We start from the raw sequence: 24,950 nt of genomic DNA, 5'->3' as shown, positions 1-24,950 counted from the left end.
GTCTATGTGTAGTATAATATCCTGATGATATTCCCTGTAGAATCCAATGAGAATTTCACACAATCAAGTAAGAAACTACTCCACAAACCTATTCCAGAATTGAAAACAAGCTCAGTTTTTACTGGGTATCAGGAATCCCATCATTTGAGGAATCCGTGGATAAAATTCAGTTTGTCTATTACAGGTACATAGTGGTCTTATCTCACACTTTCAGGACAGCACAAAAACACACCATAATGTTGCTATTACTGTATCCATCACACAAAACTTACAGTTATAAATTAGTTAAAGTGTAACAAACAAATCTGAAGTAACTCTCTAAGAAGTACAAGCAGGTCAATAAAATACATACTGAAAGCAGGAGACATTTATTCCTTTATGAGGAACACTCAGGACTGAATGTTCCACAAAGGAAGATGAAAGAACCCTCAACATAGATAAGTCTGATAAAGTTGTTACAGATGAGGATGTTCCCCATGTAGTTCTTCAAAGGGCGTCTTCTAACATAAACAGAAAGAAGTTTTTATTTTCAGTTTTACTACCAAACAAAAGTCCATAAAACAAGATTAACTCTTTTAGGAGAAGAAAAGAGATATTGTTAACATCTGTTTATCTCAGTCCATCTTTGAGATGCACCCAGTAGATTTTAAAAGAATATAAATGGGTATATCCAAATGCTAGAGCTGATTGATCCTTGTCTGCACACTTCAGATGAAAAATAGGACCATCCCATCCTGGTATCAACATCATGTTGTAGATATTCAGTAGCAATTCTGGTATACAGTAAATGTTAAATGATGATATTCACACTACATGCTGGAAATCTTTCATAGGCCTAAAAAATATTCTGAGAAACAATATTTGCAGATTAAAGTAAAAGAAAAACAGTTATTGCTTTCTATCACTTAAATATAGGAGTTAAAAAATATAGAGAGCAAAGGGTACGTGCACCAGACTTGTTTTTAAATCTAATTTAAACTCATTAACTGCTGCAGAACTTGTGATGATGGCCACAGATTAGCTTTCCTTTTTATCTTTGAAAAGCAGCAGCTTTTGGAAAGAGCTGGACTAGATGTGAAACCTCTGGCCTTGTTTATTCAGCATTACAGTGTGCTTCTGAATCCTTATGTCCCTGATGACAGAGGTGCTTTTCTATTTATGCTCTTTGTATTCAGTTTGTGCACACTGGAATTATATGCACTTTTTTTTTTTTAACTGCACAGACTAATGTCCCTCTTGCATTAGGTCATGAAAAAATAAAGAACAATCAGACTACTGAAATTAAATTTAAAAAAAGCCCTTAAAACCACACAACTTTAGATAATAGAAAAACTTACTAAAAGGTCTCTAGTTGCTTCTCTCATGTTATTTTCATGTTGCATTTTTCTACAGGACTACGTAGAAAGACCTGCAGACTTATAGGAAGAGTCTGACCTCATTGTTTCCCTTTCTTTTTGTCTCTGACTGGCTCCTTTGTATCTGTTACGTTGATCCAAACAAGTCCAATTAGATACTAGACATGAGTTTTTCTCCCCTTCAGTTTTCCTTCTGGATATGAAATACTAAATTCATTTTTATATAGGTGTATATATGTATGTATATCTATGTATAAATGTAGGTGTATGTGCATTATAAATATCAAATAAATATATTTCTATGTATAACTAAATTGAGATCTCTGCTATCATAAATGTCAGTCAGAGAGAGCAGGTATAAAGATGCAATTGTCCATGGAAGTTATTACTGTTAATCCCTTAATATTTCAGTATTAAGTTTATTTACTGAATGTAAATTTACTTTAGTTACTTTCTTGACATAGAAAGTTGTGTAGTTCCATGCACAGAGGAGTTAAAAGAGGGAGGCTTTAAATGTAAACAAAGCAGCTTGTTTGAAAAAAAAGACCAACGGTGTGCAATGGATAGATAACACTATTTCCTAAAATGCCACAGGAACAATAAACTACCCAAACTATAAAATATTTATTTAACTTAGGATAGCATGGATAATTGCTAGAAAAACTAAGAAACTTACAGTTTTTGTACATAAAAGGTTTCCAAAGGATATCAGTAATTTATGTCTTCATGTGTTATAAGATAGGGTGGAAAATAGAGCTGAGTTAGAAAATGGGAATTTCATGACCATGGAACTAAATGCTGAAGAAATTAGAGTCCATGGCTACTAAAACAAGGTGGTTGTACAACCTTGTACAACAAGGTTGATCAGTTGCACAGAATATCTGTTTAAAATGGAGATGGGCAAGAAGCAACACTTCTGATCAAGTCTGTGCGAATTATATGCATAAAATCCCTGAGAGATAAAATCCCTGAGAGGAGAAAATCACAAGAAGAGAAACACAAGTTTTCCCTCTCTGTTTGTCTTATCACAAGCCTCTCATTCAGGAAAATTGTCGCAAATTGACAATGCTAAATGTGATCAGAGGTAATGAAATCTAATGAGATAATTACACAGCTCTGGCAACATTGGGCATCTTTTAGATGTTGGTGATTTTCACTACCTAGTGGTTATTGCAATCCACTGAAGCCCATCAAACCATTTTCAGAAATGTTGCTGCTGCATGCTGTGGGTGGCAATGCTTTGCCCTGGTTTGTCTCTCAGAATCCAGCACTTCCTTGTCTGAGGTGTTTCTAAACTATGAGAACTGTCAGTCAGCATCCAGCCTGCAGCCACCAGCACTTATTGTGAAGAACTTAAAAGGAAGGCCATGAACAAGTTGACTTTCTATAAAGAAGCTTTCAAGAAGGTTGTGTAGCTACTAAAAAAAAACCTCCTTGGAGTAAAAATGAGACAATTAAAAGCCATGAGAGTTGGCATGGAAACTAGTGAAAAAATAAATACACCTTTAAATAAAAATCAAGCAGAATAGCAAGAGACACTATTAGCTAGCAAGAAACAAGATTACTCAAGAAAAAAAATCCTTCAGCAATTAGAACTCTGATTTTAACAACACTAGTAAAGAGGGGCCTAACCTATAGATATAAAATATCAAATAAAATCAAAGAAGATTAAATAATAGCTGAAGAAGAAGCAGTTAAATACATCAAAACAAACAAGAACTTTAAAGCTTAAATGTTAGAAATAGTCTACAAGATACCTAGTTAGTTTGCAGACCTCAGAACAGAAAGCATTACTAAGAAATACATGTTGCAAAGAACCTGCATGGTTTACTTGCATAAGTTCATACTGCATAAATGTATCTCCCAGAAATTTTTCCCCAGATTATCAAAATAATCATAGTGATTAAGACACCAGCAGAGAAGCTGTCTAAGCAAACTGCTAAGCAGGGACAAGCTTCTAAGACTAGCTTTTCTTCAGACAAGTTTTCCAAGGGAATTTGGAAATTAAATAACAGACACTAAAATACATACAAGCTATTATGAAAATAATCTCTTTTTATCAAACTGAAAGGCAGCAAATGTTATATCTACCACCACAGAGAGGCTACTGGTGTGATCCTGAGCAATACAAATCTACAAACCTTCAGGACATAAAAAACTAACTGGAAGCTAGTTTTCTTAAAGTCCAGAACATGTAAAAGATTACGTTCTGTCAGGTCTAATCAGGGGGATTCCACCTGAAAAACGGTGCCTCTGTCATCTGCTGTTTGCACAGCTGGAGCTCTTGGAGGCTGCAGCACTTTCTGCCTGGGCTCTGGCAGCCAGCAGGGCACATACCTGAGCTTCTGTCACTGTGCATCTGCAGCCCAGGCAATAAGAGTTTGCAGGTGAACACAGCTGGCAGGAGGAAGACAGCAAAATAAAAACAGTTGAGGTGGATGCAGGAACTACTGATTAAAACCAAAGGATTAATACCAAAGGAGTGAAATTACTGAGTTTTATTTAATTTAGGAGCAGGTTGGAGAGAATATTCTGGCACACAAGAGATTTTGGGGGGATTTTTTTAACAGAAGAGGAAGGAAGGAAATGTATAGGTAGTCCTTGAAAAATAGGTCAAAAAAAATTGCAAACAAAATTGGTGTGACTTACAGAGACGCTGAACAGATGCATGGAAAAAGAAGAATTAGTTTTCATAGGGTGTAGGGAAAGGATTGAGCAGAAGATACGAGAGAACGGTTAAGTAATGATGTGCTTTACATAAATGTCATGTCAAAATACAAATATATATGATGTGATACTTGAATGAACTGTGTGTGGGTCCAGAATGCCTGTTATAACAGATCATTCTTTTTTTTGCAGATTGTTTTGCTGGAAGTGCAGTTTATCATAATTTCAACAAGTACTCAGTGCATATGACCCACCACCAATATTTTCACTGCATTTATTTTTATCAGGTAGGAGCTGTCCAAAACAAATTTTATTGCATATTTGATGTGCCCTCTGCCTTGACTGCTATTAAAACTGTTTTTAAGGAACCTAAGAGGAAATAAGGTGTTAGAATTGGAAATATCACCTGAGGATCATTTCAATAACGTCCACAGTAGGACAGGATGGCTGCTGATTCCTGGCTGAACAAACACGGAAATACTATCAGGGATGTTTGCTATACATCCATGTCAACAGCACCAAACATACAAGGAAAATATCTCCACCCTCAGTCTGTTCCTTGCTGCTCCCTACCCCAATTCCCTGCCTCCCTCCCCATACGTGGCTAAACCAAACACATACACACACAGGAGAGGGCCTGAGATCATGGGCAGGGACCCAGGCAGGTGCACCTGCAACACAAGGGCAGAAAGGAAGGTGCGGGGAGGTTTTGGAGTATTCTGGTGAGAGGCTCTTGGCCTCCAGCTAAATCCACTGTACTTTTTTGTGCGTATTCAGCTACAGAGGGTATATTGATCTATTTAAAGGTAGTTACTGCATCAGAACCGTGAGAGGCAAAAGGCATTACCTGGGTCATTGAGTGTAGCACTGTGACAAAACCCATGTCCACCGCTGAAAAACAGGTCTGTGGTTTGCTCTGGCCACACTCTCTGCTCAGAGGCCTCAGGCTGACTCTCACTGCCAGTGTCTGGGGCCACTTCAATGCCAGTTTCCAGTTGCCACAGTGCTCCCACCAAAGGGCAGAAGAGACAGGCAGGAAAGCGGCACCCCGGGCACACTTTAGGAAAGGCTGAAGCCTAGGCTGGACCTGCATGGATAAGGATAGATTGAAGCATTATATCCCAGTGGCTTGATAGAACTGTCAAAAGACAGTGATAATGCAGCCAGCATTAGAATGCTTGTTTGGAATATGTGCTCGTGGGGACGGAATGAGTGAGCACATGCAAGAAGAGTTAACTCCCCGGGGAGAGGGAGAAAACCAGAAAGGCTGGGGTGAGCAGAAATGCCTCTAGAAGGGTTGGGGGTGAAACACTCACGCCACAATGGGCTGCAGAGGAAAACTTTATCATACAGCACTATGCAAATTCATGTGTTTATCCAAGTTTATGCCACTAGAGAAAAAAAAACCAAACTATTCTTTTGTTTCCAGCTTATCACATGAAAGGTTACCTGCGTCAGCTCACTTTATGTACCAGTCTGGGACCATTAATTTAAATGATTAGTCGAAGGCTAATTTCTTAATCTGGATCTGATGGAAGCTGATAGCGAGCACTTGGGAGCCTGGTGTGCCTGCCCGGGACAAGGGGCACTGCCGGGCTGGATTCCAGGGATCCTTCAGCATCGCCCGGGGCCCGCCGGGCTGGGAGGACGGGCCGCTGGCCCAGCTCAGGCGACGGCAGAGAGCGGGAAAGAACGTGGCCCCTCACAGAGGCGCCGTGACCGGGCCGGACCAGCAGTCCCGTCGCTGCCTGGAGTGGCTGGCGACGCTTATAAACCCTTGGGTGTTGCCACCCTCGTGTGCCATGAGCCCTCAGCGGTACCAGCCCGCTGTGTCACAGCCGCCACAAGCTGCGGGGGCTCCAGAGCGGCGCCCGCCCGCAAGGACGGCGGGGCCGCGCGACCGAGCCCGGCCACAGCGCAGGGCATGCCGGGAGTTGTAGTCCCACGGGCAGCGACTTCGCGCCGCAGCAGCGGGCATGGCCTATAGACGGCGGACCTTGGCAAGAGGGGGGTGCGGCGTTGGTTCGGGGAATACCGACCGCCCTCTTTCACCGTGTTGGCGGGGCAGAAGGGCCACCACCCAGTGGACATGGAAGGAAAAGCGTTTACTCCGCGTTGTCGTGTCCTTTTCTCCACTCGGGGCTCGGGATTGGGGCGCTCTCCTTTGAGTTCGCCCCCCTCCATCGCCCTGCAGATAGAACGCCCCGGCAGAGGCCAGCGCCCCCCAAGCCGGCCCGGCGGGCTCCATGGCCGATCCTGCTCAGTGCGGGCGCTGCGCGCTCCCGCCCTCCTTGCTCTTAGAAGCGCTCCCGCCATTGGCTGCGGCTGGGCGCTCTTGCCAATCAGGAAGCGGCTCTCATGGAGGAAGGGAATAAATACAAGATGGCTGCTCATATAAAACCAGGCATTGGGCTTCGCCCCGGTGATGGGGGAATCGAGGCTTTAACCCGCGCTCCGAGGGTCCTTCGCCGCCGCCGCCCACGCTGCCGCCGCCCCGCCCGGGGGAGTGACACTCCGACCGCCGCCGGCCTCTGCCGCGCTCAGCCGCCGCCCGCGGATCGCCGGCGGGGCCGAGGCCGGGTGCGGCGCCCCAGGCCCGAGCGAGGCCCAGCGCCCTCCGCCCGGGCAGCACCCCGGCCCCCCCGTCCCGCCGCCCGCCGTCGGCCCGGCCCGGCTCCGGGCGGCCATGGCCGTCTCCAGGTCGGTGGGAGCTGGGAAGAATGGGGGAAGTAGGGCCGAGAGCGGCGAGCCGGCGCTCCCGGCTCTCCGTGTGGCCTCGTGTGGGGGGGGGCGGAGGAGGGCTGCCCGCGTTCCATCTCCTTTTGCTTCGGGAGCCTGCGGAGACCCCGCCGCGGCCCCGCTGGGGTCTGGGGGGGCTGCGTGCTCTGGCGCCTGGCTTTGCGTCCTGGCCTGGGGTGACTCCCGTGCCCCGTCCCTTCCTCGGGCCGCAGGGGCTCTGCCTGGGGCGTCTCGGGCTTCCTCCTGAATTCGACACCTTCGTTTTGTTGGCCAGTCTTTCCTAGGGTGGCTAAACTGCTAGGGGATAGGAAATTATTATACTGAGTCCCAAAAACTGGCGAGAAACCGTTTTTGCGTTTTAGACCCTTAGTTGTAAAGTAACCAAAATAAAACAGGCTTTAATGGAGAAAAGTGATCAGTGTATTCTGGCTCTGCCTCAAAATGTTGGGCAGTATCTGCTTGCACACATGTGCTCTGGGGTGTGCCAGCGTTTAAAGCACTCACAGATACAGAGGTGTGTCTTAACAGAGCTGTTTTATAAAAAATGCTGAGCACAAATTTCTTTTTGTTTTTTTTTTTTTTTTTTTTTTTTTTTTTTTTTTTACTCTGTGTGTGTGTGAAGCAGGCGGGTTAAGCTTCTGAACAGGATAATTGAAAGGAAACCATAAATCCAAATTAAGCTTGTGATAGATTAGCTTCAAGTCACGTGTTATAGTATCTCTACTTCCTAAGTGCTATCACAAAAGTAAATTCTGTTTCAGTAGCTGTGTGTGAATAAGTTTGCAATTCTATGTAACAAAGTAAAGGTGTGCACATTTGTAATGGAAATCCATTTTTTCATCAAAATTAATGGCAGCAATGCATCTTTTAGAGATTTCTAGTAGCAGGTGTTTTATTTTAAGCTTTGTAGTTTCTACAAAGTATCCCTTTGTTTTTTTCTACTCTTATTTTTTTATCAACTTCTTATATGTTTGTTGTGGCTTTTTCTCATCCTTCAAATCTGTCCAGAAGAACGTGGAAGTAGTAAGGATTGCTGTGACAAGATTATCATATACATTAAAAAAAGTCATCACGTAGAGTAGAGGAGTTGTCTAATTACATCGGTCTGGTCAGTCTGCTTAACCAACTTTGCTACTGTATATGTGATATGGGGGCTAACAGGAATATCAAGATAGAGCTTTTCAGCTGTGTGCTGAGGCTGTGTCTGCTCTAAAGGCTGGTTTCCATTTCAGTTACCAAAAAAGCAGCAGTACAGAGATTTAGTTAACACCTTTTGGGAACTGAAAGTAAAACTTGATGTGGCTCATTCAAAACTCAGTGTGAAGGATTGAAAGGTCTGTGTTGGTAGTAGTGGTATGTATTGCTTCAGATTATAGTTGTGGTATCCAAATGTTGCACAATTGAACACAAGGTATTCAGTGTCAGTGGAGGTGCTGTAATACTGGTGAGGTGGTAGAGTCGGTTCAGCTTCACGTGTAACTTAGGTAAAAGGATACACATTTTGCAGTGCTGTAACATCTTTACTATTCCTGGTGAGCACCAATGTTTATGTAATTGTAAGAAGTGATAATGTGTAAATTTTGTCTGTCAGTGTCCCTTTGAAGTTAGACAGCAGCTCCTGATAAATGGAGTTTCCTTTCTGCTGCTGGACCATAGGGGCACTGATACAGTGTCAGTGCTGCTTTTGTAAATAAAGATACTTTTCTTCACCTCTTACTTCAGAACATTGAACTTCAAAGATCCTTTCAGACATATTGCAAATAATTGTTTGTGCACTTGTGTATATAACAACATAACTATTTTTTGTTCAGTTTAGTTGGTCCAGCATCTGTTCTTATTCCACTTTTCCTATAGGTATTTACTTTTACATTTTTTTTAATGGACTACCATAATATTTCATTGTTAAATGCCTGTTTACCTGTACAAGTTTGGAGAGTGAGGAAGAGGCTGACTCAATTTAATCTTTCTCTAAAGCCTGCAGTCCTTGTGGAGTGCATACCAAGCATTGCTATTAACAATCATTTCATTAGGGGTAATTCTATATTGGAACAACTATTCTAAAAATAACTTTTTTTGGAAGTGAGGGTTGGAGTAGTTTTACATTCTCAAACTAATAAATTATCAGGTGGTTGTTTTCCCAGGAAAGTTTAGTTTCTGTTTTTTGGTCGATTGAAAACCTTTCTCAAAACCCTAATCTGTTCAGGGAGATGCAAAAAAACATAGGGAATGCTTTGAAATACCTCCAAATTAGATGGAGAAGTTGCAGCTTTGCTATTAGTAAGGTCATCTTCAAAGTAATTGTAACCTATTGACAAAAAAGTCTGGTATTTAATTCTGCATTTTATGTTACATGGTTTGAAGACCTTCTCTAAAACATTTGTGTTGATGCTCCAGAAAACAGACATAAAGTGAAACAGTAGATACCTCATCCCAAAAGTTGTTGCAGAATATTTGTACTGTATATGTTCATCTCTTTGGTAGTTTATGCTGGAAAGACTAATGAACACCATCCTCCAGAAGTAGGGATAGGTGGGTGGGAAGGTCGGTATTCCTTCTGTGAATGTGCAAACTAATTTGGTAGGCCTTAGCTTCTGTCACCAATCTCTGCCACTTACTTCATCTTACAGATTAAATAGTATAATATTTGCATAGCTAATAAAAAAATCCCAATGTTTTTGATAGTGGAACTGAGAAGGAAAAAAGGAAGTGAGAAGTTTTGCTTCAGCTTCATTCCTGCAAAGTGCATGATCCAAGTGAACAATTGCAGTGGCTCACTAGTGATCTTCTGAGATACTTCAAAAGGAAAAGTAATACTTCCAAGAGGATGACAATTCATAGATTACTCAGGATGGTAGAGTTTCAGTAGGTAATAAAATTATGATAGTCCTTCAGTATCTACTAAAACTTTTTTCCAGTTTCTTAATGTGTTCAAAGGCAACTTGTGTTATTCTAACACCGAAGTGTTAATGCCTTTCTCCTGGTTTTGAGTGCCTTTGCAGTATGAAGGAGAACCAATGTACTTGTCAAATGTAACAAAATTAAGAGGCTGGTAAGGTGCATTAAGAGTAAACAATTTTATTTTAGTTGGTGTATCCTTTTAAGTTCTCACTGAAGTATCTTGAAGACAACCTCTTCAGGATATGTTCAAGATAGTTCCTTACAGAAATACAGAGAGCGTAATGTGCTCCTCTTGCAACCCATTCCTGATTTGATCTGTGTAAGATTAATACTGTTTTCTAGAGTTTTCAGTGGTTTTGTTTACTTGAATTTTTGTATGACTGGTAATGTGTAGATTAGGAACCTAGTTTTTATTTTAAAATAAATAATGTCAAAAGGCTGTGAGAGTAAAGCTCCTGGGAACTCAGCAGGCCTCTTGTATTGCGCTCAGCTTCTGAAGTTTAGGGCTGTGACTTCCCAAGAACAAGTGGCTGCACTGGCTGGCATCATTACTTACGTAACATTTCAATTTGAATACTGCATCAAAAATCTCTTATGTGCATTGTATACCTTTTAGAATTTTTTTGAGGTTATCACAGACTTTCTCTATGAGGCATTCAGCTTTTAGCTTCTGTGGAAGCTATTACTTCATGGCTGCTCTTGCATAAAAAACAAGTATGTGTTCACTACTGCTTAAAGGCCTGTGCCCAAAGCATTAGAATAGATGTTCTATAACAGTGTGCTTATGGGAGTTCAGACTCAAAGGGGGGGAGAATAATGTAACTCTTCCCTTGTTGGGGAGATTAACTTGAAGACCAGAACAGTGGACTGCCTTCTGTGCTGCTCTATGTGGGAGGGCTGATACAGTCTTGGGAAGGGGGAAAGCAGAGCTAGCATGTGCACTGCTGCCCAAATGAGATGGAGCTCTCAGTTTCTCAGACACACTTTTCCTTCTAATGGATTGAAGTGAAAATTGAAAGTCAGGATTGCGTGCTGATAAGAATGCCAACCTGCTCTAGCAGATGGAATTTGAGTAGTCATTGAGGTGTTCACTTTGTAACTTACTGATACACATCTTGTGTTAGTCTGTCCCTGGCAGCTGCTTCAAGTTGCAGTTCTCACTCGCAGGTTTTGGAATGTAATTGGTCACATTTTGGGTGCATTGTTAGTTGTAGATACATATGTAATAGTTAACAAGTAAAACTTGTACAGCATAAAGTTGTAGGTCATACATGAAATACACAGTCCATATGGAATTAATTATACTAATTTTAGCATTTGGTTGGATTCCATATGCAGTGTGTAGTACTGTGACCTGGTGTGGTCATGGAGCTGTTGTTTCATTCCAGATGTTCCTTCAGTTGCTGTGTAGGAAACAAGATCTTTCATCATTCACAGTTCCACCTTCATAACTGTTTGCACACCTAGGAGAAGTAAAATCACAATCCATTCTTTGTGTATCATTGCACTTCTGGGTTTTGTTCTGAATTCTGTTGAGTGGTTTTTTTATTCTTACTGGCTGATTCTATATTTGAAGGTTGCTTATTTGATTACTTAACCGTTCATGTGAGCAAGTGTTTAGAGCTGACCAAGCTGGGATTTGACCAAATGATGACAGCAGAGGGCTGTCAGGTCAACAAGAAAAGTCAGACTCCATTAGAACTTAGGTTGAATTTCACCCTTGTCAAGTCTGAAGTTTAATTTAGGGGTGTTTTCAAGGTGTCTGGGCTATTTCTGTATTAAGAAATGGTGCCTGGGAGGAAGTTTTCTGAATGTTGGAAATATCAACTCCTAAGAGGATTTCCTTGCCTTCTGATGGGTGCTAGGTAGCAGCTTTTCAAAGAGCTCTAGGCAAAGCTTGGCATTACTGTTCCAGGGACTATGCCAGTAAGGATTTTTGTACAGTCACACAATTTTAATGGCTTGGAGGATATGCTAAGTATTGAGGATATGTAGTTGCATGCTGTTCATACCAGATGGCCTTTACTATTAGAGGTTGCTGTCAGGATAGTTTTACATGCTGGGGCACAGAGATGTAAAGTCCAAACAGGTTGTTTCATGGGCAGCAGTGGCAGGTCACTGTCCCTTTTAAGCCTCCACTCACTGAAAGTAACAAATGGGAAGTTTTGTCCTCTGAAGTCCTGTGGGCACCCAGTCCAGTCAGAACATTTACACTGGCACAGTTGGGATCTTTATAGATTGCAGCTGCATGTGTGTGCTTTTGGAAGCATTTTGAAGAGGCTGTTGCTTACACCTGTACCTTGGCATTAATTATCCATCTACTAGCTTTCTAATGCCTCTGGAGCTGAAGGGCTCTCAAATCCACATCATCCTGTTTCCACAGGACTGCCATAAGGTTCACTTTAAATAGTATGACAACTGTCCCTTCAAATGGAGATCAGCCCTCTGTTTGGGGCAGCAGCAGAGATCTGCAGATTAGCATGAAGAACAGAACATGTCATTTATTTTCCTCCTGTGCCTGGGTGAGGGTTATGTCTAGCTTGGTTTAATGCTGAGTGTGCAAAACTGGTGACCAGAAGATGGAATCATTGTGGTACCTGGAAAGTGCCACCACTTAGTTGTGGTTGCTCTTCTGTAGGTGAAGCATCTCAAATGATACTGGATGCCTGTTCTTAAGCACCTGCACTGATGTCTGTGTCAGAAACATTTCTAATGGACTATATGGACATTTCTAATGTTCATAATAATGTACAGTTATTTTTCATAATAATTTATAAACATTTTTTGTTTTAATCTTTTTGCCCCCAAAGTATTCATTGTGTTTCTGTTGTTTGCTTGTGTGTTCCATAGGCTTAGAACAATTTTTTTTGACAGAATTGACATATTTAATAAAATAATTAAACATTTTATCTGCATTGTAGAGCATCTCACTCTACCACATTGCGTCACACTTCTGGGAATGATGTGAGGCACGTGGTGCCCTGCCTACAGCACTGTCTAGCATGAGAAGCAGAGAATCAGGTGCCACTAGAAAACTTGGTTCTCTTTGGCTTTAGTAACTTGTTTAGAGACTGCTAGTTTGTTCTTAAAATGAAAACCTTGTCAGAACTTAAGAAACTACTTTTTAAACTGCAGGTATTCAAAACTAATTTGTTTGGAATTTTTAGTGGTTTTTTTTCATTCTTAATGAAACTCAGACTGAAAGCTTTAATTTGAAAAACAGCAACCACTGCTGATCATAGACAGCTTTTTCAGTGCTACCCTTCCAACTCATGCAGAATTCAGGCTCTGCCATGCTCTGCTGCAGCAGCACCAACACTCAATTTGAAAATCTTAATAGTTCCAAGATATCAGTTTGGGAATTTTACATCCTCCTGCGGGAGGAAAAGAGTGTGACCAGGACTACTGTTAGTCAGATCTTGTTGGCTGTGTTCGCTGATCCTGTTTCCATGTATTTTGCTGGAGTTGAAAGCTGAAACCTTCCTGTAGTGATGTCAGACAAGTGAAAGATTTTTTTTTGTTTGGTTTGCATTTGTGTGTAAGTTGAGCAGATTACAATTTAAAATAACAACTGCCAAACCAAGCACACTGTAGGTTAAAGAAAACTCAAGAAAACCAGCTGTATTTTGCAGGTAACACAGCTTCAGAAAGTTGTGGGTTTCAGGAGTGAGGGTGTAGTGTTGTAGCTACGTCTGGAATTCAAGTTGTGTTTTTGAAGGTAGGCTGACTTAGTGGTTTCCTCCTGTTTTGACTCATGAAGAGTTCTAGCTGGGGAAGTGGTCACAGTTACACATTGTGCTTGACTTTGAGATAAAAAAAAGATAATTTGATGATTAAAGGAGCGTATGATACTAAATGGCAAACTTGAGTACGGAACACCGAAGTTTCACAGAGAGCTGAAGAATGAAAGGGGTAAGAACGAGGGAGTTGGGGCAAACAGTGGTTCTTTTGAAATCCACTGTGCTTTGTACTGAATAATAGTGACTGCTGCAAATCAGGTTGGGTTATTACTGTCAAAAGTACTGGAGAAAAAATACTGGTATGTTTCTCATGACTAGTCCACTATCAGGGAATCAGAAGTGTTGTATCTGTAAAGCTTTTTTCTTCTTGACTGTCTGATCACACAAAACTGCTGGGTTACATATATCTGGGGTTTAATTTTTGTGTCTTTAAAACAAACTTACTAACTAGTAAATCATAGTAATTGAAACTCTAGTTTTATCTAACAGGATTGAAATAAGCTCACCTATTTTAGTAGTAGGAAGAGAATTATTTCCAGGATGGCAGATAGCAGAATTGTGTCTAAAAAGTTATAATTACTTTAAATCTAATGAATACTTGATCTAATACCTCCAGTTATGAGTATTTGGGTTTTGGTATTGCCTTGGTCCTGCACTGCAACTCCTATTGTATTGTGACCCATTAAGGTATACTCAGGATTAAGTGCCGTTTAAGCATCCAAAATCCAGTGATGCTGGAAAGAGGTTTGTTATTATTTGAGCTAATGTCAAAGGCAATTTACATGAAATGTAATTAGTAGCAACTAACAGGGACAAGGCATTTGTCCTTTCCTCTGTGTGCTCAAACCAAGAATGTGTATTTATGAAGACAGGTTGTCCAGGATACCTATATCTTTATTCTGCCAGGCTGGTCTAGGTGAGCTTCACTGTTGTTCAAGGTCTGGTTTTGTATTGTTGCAGTTCTTGAAGGAATACTTCTATGATAAGGCTGGAATGAACAATTTTAATTGCACTGTGTGAACAGGTTCTAGATTCATATTCAGTAATAACCTCATACTGCCCAATAACTAAAGCATAAACTTGGCACTCATTGAGAGCTCTGATCCATCCACTGATAGTGGAGGGAATAATGAATACTTGAAACTTCAGTCATAGGTTTGAGTATCTAGATAGTTATGTGAATATGTACGTAAAGATACACTTTATTTCTCATTCAGTAACTAAACAAGGAAGAAATTAATTGTTCTACAAATAGATGATTGGAGTCTTTCAGTAAATACAGAGTTACTGTGCAAACAAATCTGGTTAAATCCCTGTATTTTGTGGGTAGAGCAGAAGCCATCAGAGGACTTCCAAGATGTAAATACAAGAAATTTGGTTTTATGTATTCTGGGTAACTAGGGGAAAAGATGTGAAAAGTAAAAATTTATCATCCTGGAGAAGCAGAGTTTGGTGTTACAGATGACAGGCTGTGAGGCAGTGATGCCAGTAGAAGTGATAATGCACAATAGGAGCAGCTGAGTCCTCTGCTTTTTCTATCAAATAGAATTTGATGATCACTTACAGCATATTTGTGTTTCAAGATTGAAAATGTTCTATCACAGAACAAAGACAGGAATGATTGATTTTTTTCTTGTAACTGAAGATTTTTTAAACTAGCATTTCTTACAATTACTTTTTTTGTTATCAAATTAAATGTGCTTTTAGAACAGCTATGCTTAGTATTAGAAAAATAGTACATTATTCACCCTGCCAACTGACAGTCTTCAGGCAGACATCTCTTCTCTTTGAGTTATATAAACTGAAAAATGTGGGGGAATATTAATAGAAATGGACAGCTGAGCTATGAATAGCATAACTTTTCGGTTTTTGTCAATCACATTTAGGCTTGATCGTCTCTTTATTTTACTGGACACTGGTACAACACCTGTAACAAGAAAAGCAGCTGCACAGCAACTTGGGGAAGTAGTGAAACTGCATCCTCATGAACTGAATAATCTCTTATCTAAAGTAAGCATATGTTTTTCCCTAGTACTTTAATGGTGAGAATCAAACTAGTTTAAAGAGGTGTGCTTCTTTGGGAAGAAGAAAATGCATTGTGGTCTTAGGTTTTTCAAAAATAAGAGAATGAAGAAAATTAGGGGCTGCTTCTGTTAAAGGTACTGTTCTGTCAGCTTCTGAAATGATTATGTAAGTGAGGTTTCATATTCAGCATTTGCTGTGAGTTCAGACCTTCTATAAAGAGAAGCTCTGCTGCCTTACAAAGATTTCTGCACTTGCCTTTAAAGTTTATTACTTGTGTAATAAAGCATTAAAAAAGTCAGAGACTGCATGTCTTTAAAAGAGTTGGAAGTTGGGAAGAATTTTCCGTTAGCTTGAGACTTCAATCTGACCAAGTCTAGTAAAACCAGCAAAAATAGTCTATCTGACAGATGGAGATGGCTCAGTGACCTCAGTTCTGTTCTTACTGAACCTGTGTTCTCACCACAATTGATGCTGTCAACAGAGTGGCCGTGGAATCATGTGTATCAAACTGCTTTCAGAGAAAGAAATAGTTTTTCCAGATGTGTGACATAGTGATAAATTAGTTTTGAAGAGCATATATTGCTTCAAGTGACCCATGTTGTATCTCTTCTTGGGTTAAATGACTTCAGGGTTTTAAGGTCTGTTAATCAATTTTGAATGCTTCCTTGTAGAAAAAAACCCAACAAACCAACCAACCCAAAAAATAAAAACATGTCTCAAGCCTTGTTCAGTACCTGGAGGAAGTCAAGCTTCAGTTCAACTGATTGTACTAAATATATCTTACAAGTCTTAAGATTTGGCTCTGGCAAGTGTTCTGCTAAGCACTGAGCAATATAGAGAAGGCTGGTGGCATTTCTTGGTTTGTTTTTTTTTGTCCTTTGTGTTTTTGTTTTGAATGTTGTATTAATCCGTAGCATTAAAGTAATTGTGTTTTCATAGAGCATAACAGCTGATGGATTTTTTTGAAAGTACATGTTAAGCAAATATTTCTTTATTATTAATCTCTCCTTCAAGGTGTTAGTGTATTTAAGAAGTACGAATTGGGATACTCGAATTGCGGCTGGCCAGGCTGTCGAAGCGATAGTGAAAAATGTACCCGAGTGGAATCCAACTCCATACTCAAAACAAGGTGCTCCTTAAATTAATTGTGTATAACTCATTGTTTATCTTAGGCAAACTGTCTGTGATATGAGACTTTTCAAGGCATCTGTGTCATTTGGTTTTTTAGGAGTGTAAACTTTTATTTACATGTAAGTTGTTTGGAGCAGGGTGCTAATAATGCCAAGGTCATGGGTTCAGTCTCTGTATGGGCCACTCACTTAAGAGCTGCACTTGATGATCCTTCTGGGTCCCTTCCAACTCAGACTAGTCTATGATTCTGGACATAGGACTATAAGTAAACCTTTCGCTTTAGATGATCCTCATCAGTTGATCCTGACCTTTATTTCTTCCAGAATTCCTGTGCTTGTGCTTTGTACTCTCATAAAGCTTTTATAAAGAAAAGGAATAACTAGTAAAATAGTGGTATGTTTAACCAATCAACTTTGTCATGATAGTTTGCAGAAACTCTTTTGTTCACTGTTCCCTTAATCTGAGCACCTTTCTGAGAGAGGTGAAATGGCAGTTTGCTCAAGTGTGTTCTGTTTCTTTTCATCTGAAATCGTTGTATTAGGGATGTTAGTTTCTGTATTGTTAAGTTACGTACTGAGTGATTTTGTCCAAATCCATTGGTACTGTCTGTGTTCACAACTTTGTGGCACGGTTTCCAGAAATTCACTGACTTGTTTAAAAACAGACACACGCACTCCCTAAAACAGCAACAATGAAACTCACATCTGTTTGAGATGATCTCATATTTGTTTCACTTGGTGCCTCCCAGTTCTGTTGGCTTTGAATTTGACAAGCAAGTTCTGCATTTTCGTTGTCCATTGTCTTTATTTTTGTAAGCCATCATATTTGCTCTCCTCCAACAACTTCTCTTCGTGTTGAAGATTTGCAGTCTCTTCAGTCTTTCCTCACAAGCTACTTTGTCTTTTAGGTAACTTATTTTTTCTCTGTGCTTTCTCTTGCTTGTGTCCTCCTTGAGATGCGCAGAGCTCCACACAGGCTACCTACATTTCTGGAGTACTGAAATTTACACATAGTGACAAAATGATGTGCTTTGTCCTGCCATCAGGGTCCTTCCTGGTGAGACCCAGTACTTTGTTGTCTGCCCTGGCTTTCACTGCTCAATAAACGGATGAATAAAGCTGTCAGAAATGCCTCCAAGATTTTTATTGAATGCAGTGTTGTGTAGGCATGGTTTAGGTTATTCATTTTACATCTTACATACTTATTTGCCCATTAGTCTGTTCTGAGAGTCCTCCTTAGATTCCTTAGTGCCATTGTGACTTTGGGCTACCCAAAAGAGTTTAGTGTCACCTGTGTGCTTGCAGAAGAGTGCATTAGTGAATGTCTTTTCCATCAGTTAAAGGATTGGTTCCCCAGAGGACACCAGAACTAATTTCTACCTTTCAGTTTGTAAAAGGATGTTATCCCCAGCTCTGTGCTAACCTGGTTCTTTTGATTTATTCTTTCATATGAATCCTTGCCAAAAGCTTTTAAATGTATTAAGTTCACTGGATGGCCTTTATCCACTTGTTGCAGCTCTTTAAGGACATTGATAATCAAGTTATTGAAAGATGTTTTTATCCAGAGCAATTCTCTTTCCTAGTGAATAATATTTATCCATATACTTAATAATTTAGTTATAGAATCATAGGAAATCATAGAATATTTTGAATTGGAAAAAACCTTAAAGATCATCTAGTTTCAACCCCTACTACCGCAGGTGGGGACTCTGCTACTCTATACTCTATCTTACCAAGGATAGAAGTTCATTTCACTTGTCTAGTTCAAGGATTACTTTTAGCATGTCTTTTGTACATGGAAGTTGGGTAGCCTGTTAGTCTTAGAGTACAGCACCCTTTTAAATGCATTGTCCAGTTCTGGCACGTCTGCCTCTTGGATTGTTAATGAAATTGAAAAGAAAATTGTGTGTTTAAGAAAAAGGTACTGTTTGAGAAGAGCTCACAGCCAGGTGTCAGCAACCCTTTCTCCCATACCTGTTTAGACACTCTCCAGGTTCCCAGCTTTGGTTGCTTGGCTGTGGGGATGTGCAGCAGTGTTGGTGTGCTTGTGATACTATTTGTGAGCCATGTGCAGTTCAAAACTGTAAGCTGGCCCTGTATGTACAGAGAAGGCCTGGTGGTAGGTCAAGATTTTAAAAAGCTACATTTATCAAGGGAAAAACGTTAATTTTGTTTCTTTCTATTCAGGTACATTTAGTGACCTATTTCAGTTTGTTTTTGTGAAAATGGAGTCTTTATACTTGGAATTAAAATGCTGTATGTCTGATTCTTTCGAGGAGAGATATTAGATCTTGTTTTTCCTTTATCTTCTGCCAGAATGTTGAACAAAAATTTCATCATGTTGTCCTTAATATTATTTTTATTTCCAACTTAGAACCAGGCTCAGAAAGTCCTAATGAAGATTCACCTTCAACAGATCGGTTGCGTTTTGATAGATTTGATATATGTCGGTTGTTAAAACATGGTGCATCTCTTCTTGGATCTGCTGGTGCAGAATTTGAAGTCCAAGATGATAAATCAGGTATCTATATTTTACTTGCAGACAAGAAAACTTAGTGATTTGAAAAAGTTATGACAGAAACTATTCCCCAACATGTGGTTTGTATTTTCTTCCTCAAGTAACACAATTTTTTAGGAGGGCTGTATTGTTTGTCTGGGTTTTTGCCATAACAGTCTTACTGCATGTAAGTGGGGAAGAAGGGGTGGAAACTTGAAAAAGCATCAAAGATTTCTGTAGACTTTTTTAAAAGGAGCAGGCACTATCGCTGCTTGTTCTTTACCTGAACAGTGTTCCCACATACAAAAGTAGGATGTGGCTTATTTAAAAGCTTGAAGGTTTCAAGTATAGAAAGACTGCATGAAAAATACTGTGATAAGACTGCCAAAGTTGGAAGATCAAATACCAGTGCCTTTGTGATGTTTTTTGTTTCAAGTGACTTGTCTAACATTTTTCTGTAATTTTTTTTAGCTGAGAGTTGCTTTGTCAGTGTAATGGCACTGAATTATTTTAATCTAAGCCATTTTTTTGCTATTACTGTACTTCCCTGCTCTTAATTCCAGGCTAGCTACCAGTTTCTGCACCAAATTAAATGATGCTATTGATAAGAATCTGACTGTGTAGCCCTGATTCCTTTGTTCCTTGTGTGTGATGGGCTTCTGTGCAGGGTACTCAGAAGATCAGTAGCTCAGCAAGGAGCAGAACATGTGGCTGCTGAAACTTGAGCAGTGTCCTGTCTCTTCAGGCTGGTTGCTAATTTATTGCTTGCCATCTTTTAAGCTAAATTAATAAAGTGGTGTACAAGTTTCACCTCATCTAATGAAACCCAACCCTTCAGTTCATAGAAGCCTGATGTTTATTCCAGTGTCACATGATTTCACATAAACTTAAATAATTAAAATAAATAAGAAGTACAATATCAAAAAAATAGGAAAATGAAACAAAAATACTTAGTTGCTGCTTTTTTTATTTCATGGGAAAATGTACAGTCTGCTTTCTCTTCTGTGTTCTGTAGCAACTTCCCTTTTCAAGTAAGTAGACAACATGAATGAACATAATGTAACTTAATCTTTAGAATTAGCAGTCTTTGACAATTATTCCTGAGATGCTGTTAGAAATGAAAAAATATTTTTTAAAGAATGGAAGTTGCTTGTATTTGCTTGTCAGTTAAATGTTTAAAAAAAATGTACTGGTATAGAGAATATTAACTACTAGTTGCTACTCAGCCTGTAATTGGTGTACACTCCAAAATCGTGTCTATATTGGTCATCTACTTAAAAGTTTGTGCTGGTAATTGGAAAAAAAAAAAAAACAAAAAACATCACAACACCAACAAACCAAAACAAGAAAAAAACACCGTCTCCTTACTGGTTTCTGTACTGTGCATGTAAAGAGTGAAGTCTGACAGCCCTACCAGCTGCAAGTTTTGGGTTGCTTGGATTTTTTATTCTACTTGGATGCTGAAATCTTATATTTTTAATGTAATTGTAGGTGCTCCCAAAGCCTAGGTGTTCTATAGTTATGTGTTGAAACTTCACACATTCTTGAGGTGGCATCTCTTAATTTCCAAAATGAACCTTGCTTGATCACAGTTGAAGTACTTGTGTAGTTACAGTAGCAGAAAAGGTCTTCCTGAGTATCAGTGTGATTTGTTTTAGAAGATTGTATTAGCCAAGTACAATTTAATCCTGTAAATTTTTGCTTTGATATGTACATTCAGCAAGTTGTCAGTAAAATATCTGGTTGGAAATCTGACACATCTTCTTTTAAAATCCCTTTTTAAGGTGAAATTGATCCTAAAGAGAGGATAGCACGACAGAGGAAACTGCTGCAAAAGAAACTTGGCTTAGATATGGGTGCTGCAATTGGAATGAATACTGAGGATCTGTTCAATGATGAAGATTTGGATTATTCTCCTTCTTCAGTTTTACTAGTAAACAAACAACCTGTAGGTAAAACCTTGGGCTATTTGATTGAAAGGAATAATACAGTGGGTTTGCTTTGAGCTTCTGTGGTTATAATATTTCTATTTTAAATAAGATTATTGGCACCTAATGTGGTGTGCTTTGGCCTCCTGAGTTCTTACATCCCATAGTTGCCTGTTAGTATTATTTGATGTCAAACTGCTGAAATGTTTGAAATGAAGGGTTGGGGAAGTTGAGAGCGTTGTGGGTTTGAGAATTTTTCAGGACTTCCATCATAAGAAGAATTGACAATGAATGACTTTTTTTTCAGACTCTTCAGGCTGCTGAGTTAATTGACTCAGAATTTCGAGCTGGTATGAGCAGTAGACAAAAGAATAAAGCCAAAAGAATGGCTAAGCTATTTGCAAAGCAAAGATCCAGAGATGCAGTGGAAGCTAATGAGAAGAGGTATAATAGTGAACTGGTTTCCTTTTATTTCTGTTAAGCTGGGATTGTGATTTGATTTATCTGTTGAGAAACTTCCTACAGTCTTTGCATCTTAAATCTCTTATGTGCTAATTGTGCTGATGGTGGAAAGTTTGCGTGCAGTGCTTGTTCCCAGGAGAGCTTTGTTGAGGACCCAGCTCCAGAGGCATCTTGACATAATGGGATGCTACAGCTGAAATGTGTGGTTATTAAATATGGCTTGAGAATAATGCATGAAAACAGGGGATTTTAAGAAAATGAACGACTGAAAATTTAATATACAATTGTCTGATTTGTGCTGTGTTCTTCACTGTAGTTTATAATGGCATATTATTGTATCTACTGTGTTCATAATGAATGATGAACAAAATTCTTGATGTTATTTAGGAATTGCTGGGTTTCTTGGATAAATCTGATACGGATTGTGAATTTGGGACAGCATTCTGCTGTCTCCTCACTGGATTTTTTGTTTTTACATATAAACTCAGCGAACTTGCATATTTCAGTGTTAAGCCTCTTTGTTTTGTATTCTTGCCATACTTTATTATATCTGAAGACATCAGTTGTAGATGTAACTACTTCCCTTAAAGCATACTTCAAGTTCATAAACATGTACTTGCTCCTTCTCAGCAATGACAGCACTGATGGGGAACCAGAAGAAAAAAGAAGAAAAGTTGCAAATGTTGTCATCAACCAGCCTGCCACAGATTCAAAAACATTGGTAGAAAATGCTCAGGAAGAGGTATGAAGTATTGTTATGCTGTTAGAGGGAGAGATCATTCAGTTTTTCAGCAGAGCCATTTGAAACAAAATTCCTTCATGTGCCCAAATTCTTTAGTCCATTTAGCATTCAGGGAAGTGGCATGAAGAATGTCATGGCCAGTTTACTTTTATACATAATGAAGCAAGTGAGCTTCTAACTGTGTTACAGCATTGAGGAAGAAAACACATTTAATCCTTTGGTAGCAGTTTGTGACCCAAATTAACACGAGTAGGTGGCTACAGGTGTCAGACCTGGGTATTAAACTGGAAAACTGTGCTAAACACTTACATGGTAGGATTACAGCAAGCCACAAATAATTTGATCTAAATGCTTATTTAATCTTTATTTAATCTTTGCTGTACTTTAATTAGGCTTAACTTAGAATTAGATTCTATCTTTAATAGTTGAAGATTAAAACAATTACCTTAGTCTTGGGAAAAACTGCATTTGTTTCAACAGACTGAAAAGCTAAAAATGAAGAAATATTAAACCAGAATACAAGTGACGCATAGAAGTTTATTTGAGAAGACTTTATCTAGATAAGTCTGTATCCTACAAAAATAGTTTTCCAGACATAGTTTAGTAATTAAATTTTTATTTGCATAAAAATGGTTGGAAAACTAATCTGAAATATTAATAACTACAGGCTGAATAGCTGCTGGTTTTTAGCTGTCTTTCAGTTGCTCTGTGTATGTGATGATGTGAATTTACTAATGGTAGTAAAAATTCCTTTCCACAGCCAAGTCAGTTTCCTTGTAGAAAATTTTGGGATAGTGAATATGCTTTGGTTTTCAAAAAGTGGAATGTGTTTGGAAAAGGGTGCTGTTTATTGCTAGATTCACTTACCCAATTGTGTTATGTTTCAAACTGAGACTTACTTATTATGTTCTTTAAAGGCAAAGCTCATAAACTTAAAGGATCACTGGATGGAATAAGAAACTCTGCTTAATTTTCTTTAGCATGGTTTCTAAAGAAAAGGTGACTTTCAGAACATCAAAATTAATTCCCATAGAGACGAGGTTACACTGTTAACAGAAACTTCATAAACTTCTTGAGAGATCCAGTGCTAATTGGTGAAGTTTCTGAGCTGGGCAAGAAGATTATTTTTAAAATTCTGTCCAGTAATGAAGAAAAGTACTTAAGCTTTTGGAGTTTTTTTTATGCCATTTAAGTGTACACAGACAACAATATAAGAAATGTTCGTGATTCCTTTCTTTTTTAATCTCATATTTAATTTTTTATGGATTTAGGCAAATGAATGGCCTCTGGAAAGCTTCTGTGAAGAGGTGTGCAATGATCTCTTTAACCCTTCTTGGGAGGTAAGACACATGCACTATTTAAGGTGGAGCTAGAAGTTTTTTAAAAAGGGCTTCAACAGAAATGCAAACATTGTATGTGTAGAACTTAAGAAAATTTTGCCAGATATCAAAACTTGTATCATTTGTGCATACAGATTACATAGTCAAGGCAAATTTGCTACTAGCGAACTTGAGTGTTTTTTAGACTCATTTAAAGGGGAATGGAAAGCATGTGTAATGTATACTTGTGGAGAGTGAGAAAGATATGAAAAGGGGTCATTAAATAAGTATGAATTATAGGAGTGTTAAAATTCAAGCAAAATAAAATCACATCAATCTATGGTTAAAAAGATTAAGCAGTTAAACTTGGATTCATCAAGACTTTGAGGAATGTTTTGTGAATCTGTTGCTAACAGTGGTATGTTTGTCTAATGCTATGCTGGTGGAAACGGAAGGGGAGTCAATCCTTTAGTAACTACAAAAGCTGTATGTTTGGTTGCTTAGACCATTTATTTTCAAGATTCAAAATGGTTCACTCACCTTTTTATTCAGTCCTTATACAATTTTCCACAAACTTTGGTAGAAGTTTCTGGTAAAAATATGACGTAGCTGATAATGATCTAACTTCCTTGCTCAGAAGGTAGACATAACTTGTCAGCCAGCTTCATTTTCTTAAGTTGATCTTGTGGAGGGTTAAATATTAGCAACTCTAACATCCTTATGTGTATCTGTAGCACAGTCCCGGTGATGTCAGTATGGGCAGAGCCAGCTTGCTCTCAAACTTGGAAACAGAGATAGATCATATGCAGCCAGCACAATTATTTTGGTCCCAGAAAAAGAATCATTATATTTGTGTGGCACATCACTGCATCTGAGCTAAAAAGCCTCACCTTATTTGAAAGCAGGCTGTTTGCAGTTGAAGGCCAGGTCCAATTGTCTTCTGGTATGTGGATGTTCTCATAGCTTTCTTAGTACATTTCATATAAGGCACATATATCTTAATAGGGGAAGTAGATCAATACAGAATCATTATTACAGTATGTTCTCGGTGAAAAACAGGCTCACCTGCCTCAAAATGTATGTTTAAATTGGCCCTTTGGCAGCATCTTGCAATGTCTAGAGGTTACCTGGGTGACTACTTCAGGCTGCTTGCCACACTTACAGGCAGCTGAATTCAGGCAGGCTGAATCTTACTACCGGTGTTGCTTTTATGCATTTGTGGCTTGCTGGTTTGTGTTTGCAGAAGCTGAGACATTAACCAGCAAAGTCTCCTTCTTTTGACTTGTAAAATCTAGCTCATGAGCCATTTTGGACCAAATAAATTGTTGGTTTATGAACAATTAGGATTTTAAGACTAGACTCTCTGGCTATTTTTTATTGGCTTGCTTATAGCTTTAACCAGCAGGCACTGAGCTCTACATAGGGGACATATATGTTTGCATTTCATG

General features: G+C 39.2%; 1 protein-coding gene across 2 annotated transcripts in view; it reads left to right on the top strand.

Moving 5' to 3' along the window:
• Positions 1-6,382: 6,382 nt before the first annotated feature.
• The window catches only part of BTAF1 (B-TFIID TATA-box binding protein associated factor 1), a 43,055-nt gene continuing 24,487 nt past the window's right edge, over positions 6,383-24,950 (top strand). Inside the window, exons 1-8 of one of the 2 annotated variants that reach the window (XM_041415478.1) lie at positions 6,383-6,722; positions 15,286-15,409; positions 16,439-16,553; positions 18,929-19,075; positions 20,836-20,999; positions 21,287-21,423; positions 22,072-22,183; positions 23,455-23,523. In XM_041415478.1, coding sequence (XP_041271412.1) covers positions 6,709-6,722; positions 15,286-15,409; positions 16,439-16,553; positions 18,929-19,075; positions 20,836-20,999; positions 21,287-21,423; positions 22,072-22,183; positions 23,455-23,523 — 882 coding nt within the window. In that variant the 5' untranslated portion in view covers positions 6,383-6,708. Of the gene's footprint in view, positions 6,723-15,285; positions 15,410-16,438; positions 16,554-18,928; positions 19,076-20,835; positions 21,004-21,286; positions 21,424-22,071; positions 22,184-23,454; positions 23,524-24,950 lie in introns of those variants that run through there. The other variant, XM_041415477.1, reaches the window with a different exon arrangement.

The sequence above is a fragment of the Onychostruthus taczanowskii genome, unplaced genomic scaffold (assembly GCF_017590055.1).
Source record: "Onychostruthus taczanowskii isolate IOZ18803 unplaced genomic scaffold, ASM1759005v1 scaffold5, whole genome shotgun sequence".
Classification (NCBI taxonomy): Eukaryota; Metazoa; Chordata; class Aves; order Passeriformes; family Passeridae; genus Onychostruthus; species Onychostruthus taczanowskii.
Note: the sequence above shows the minus strand (reverse complement) of the source record. Positions and strands in the feature narration are given on the sequence as shown.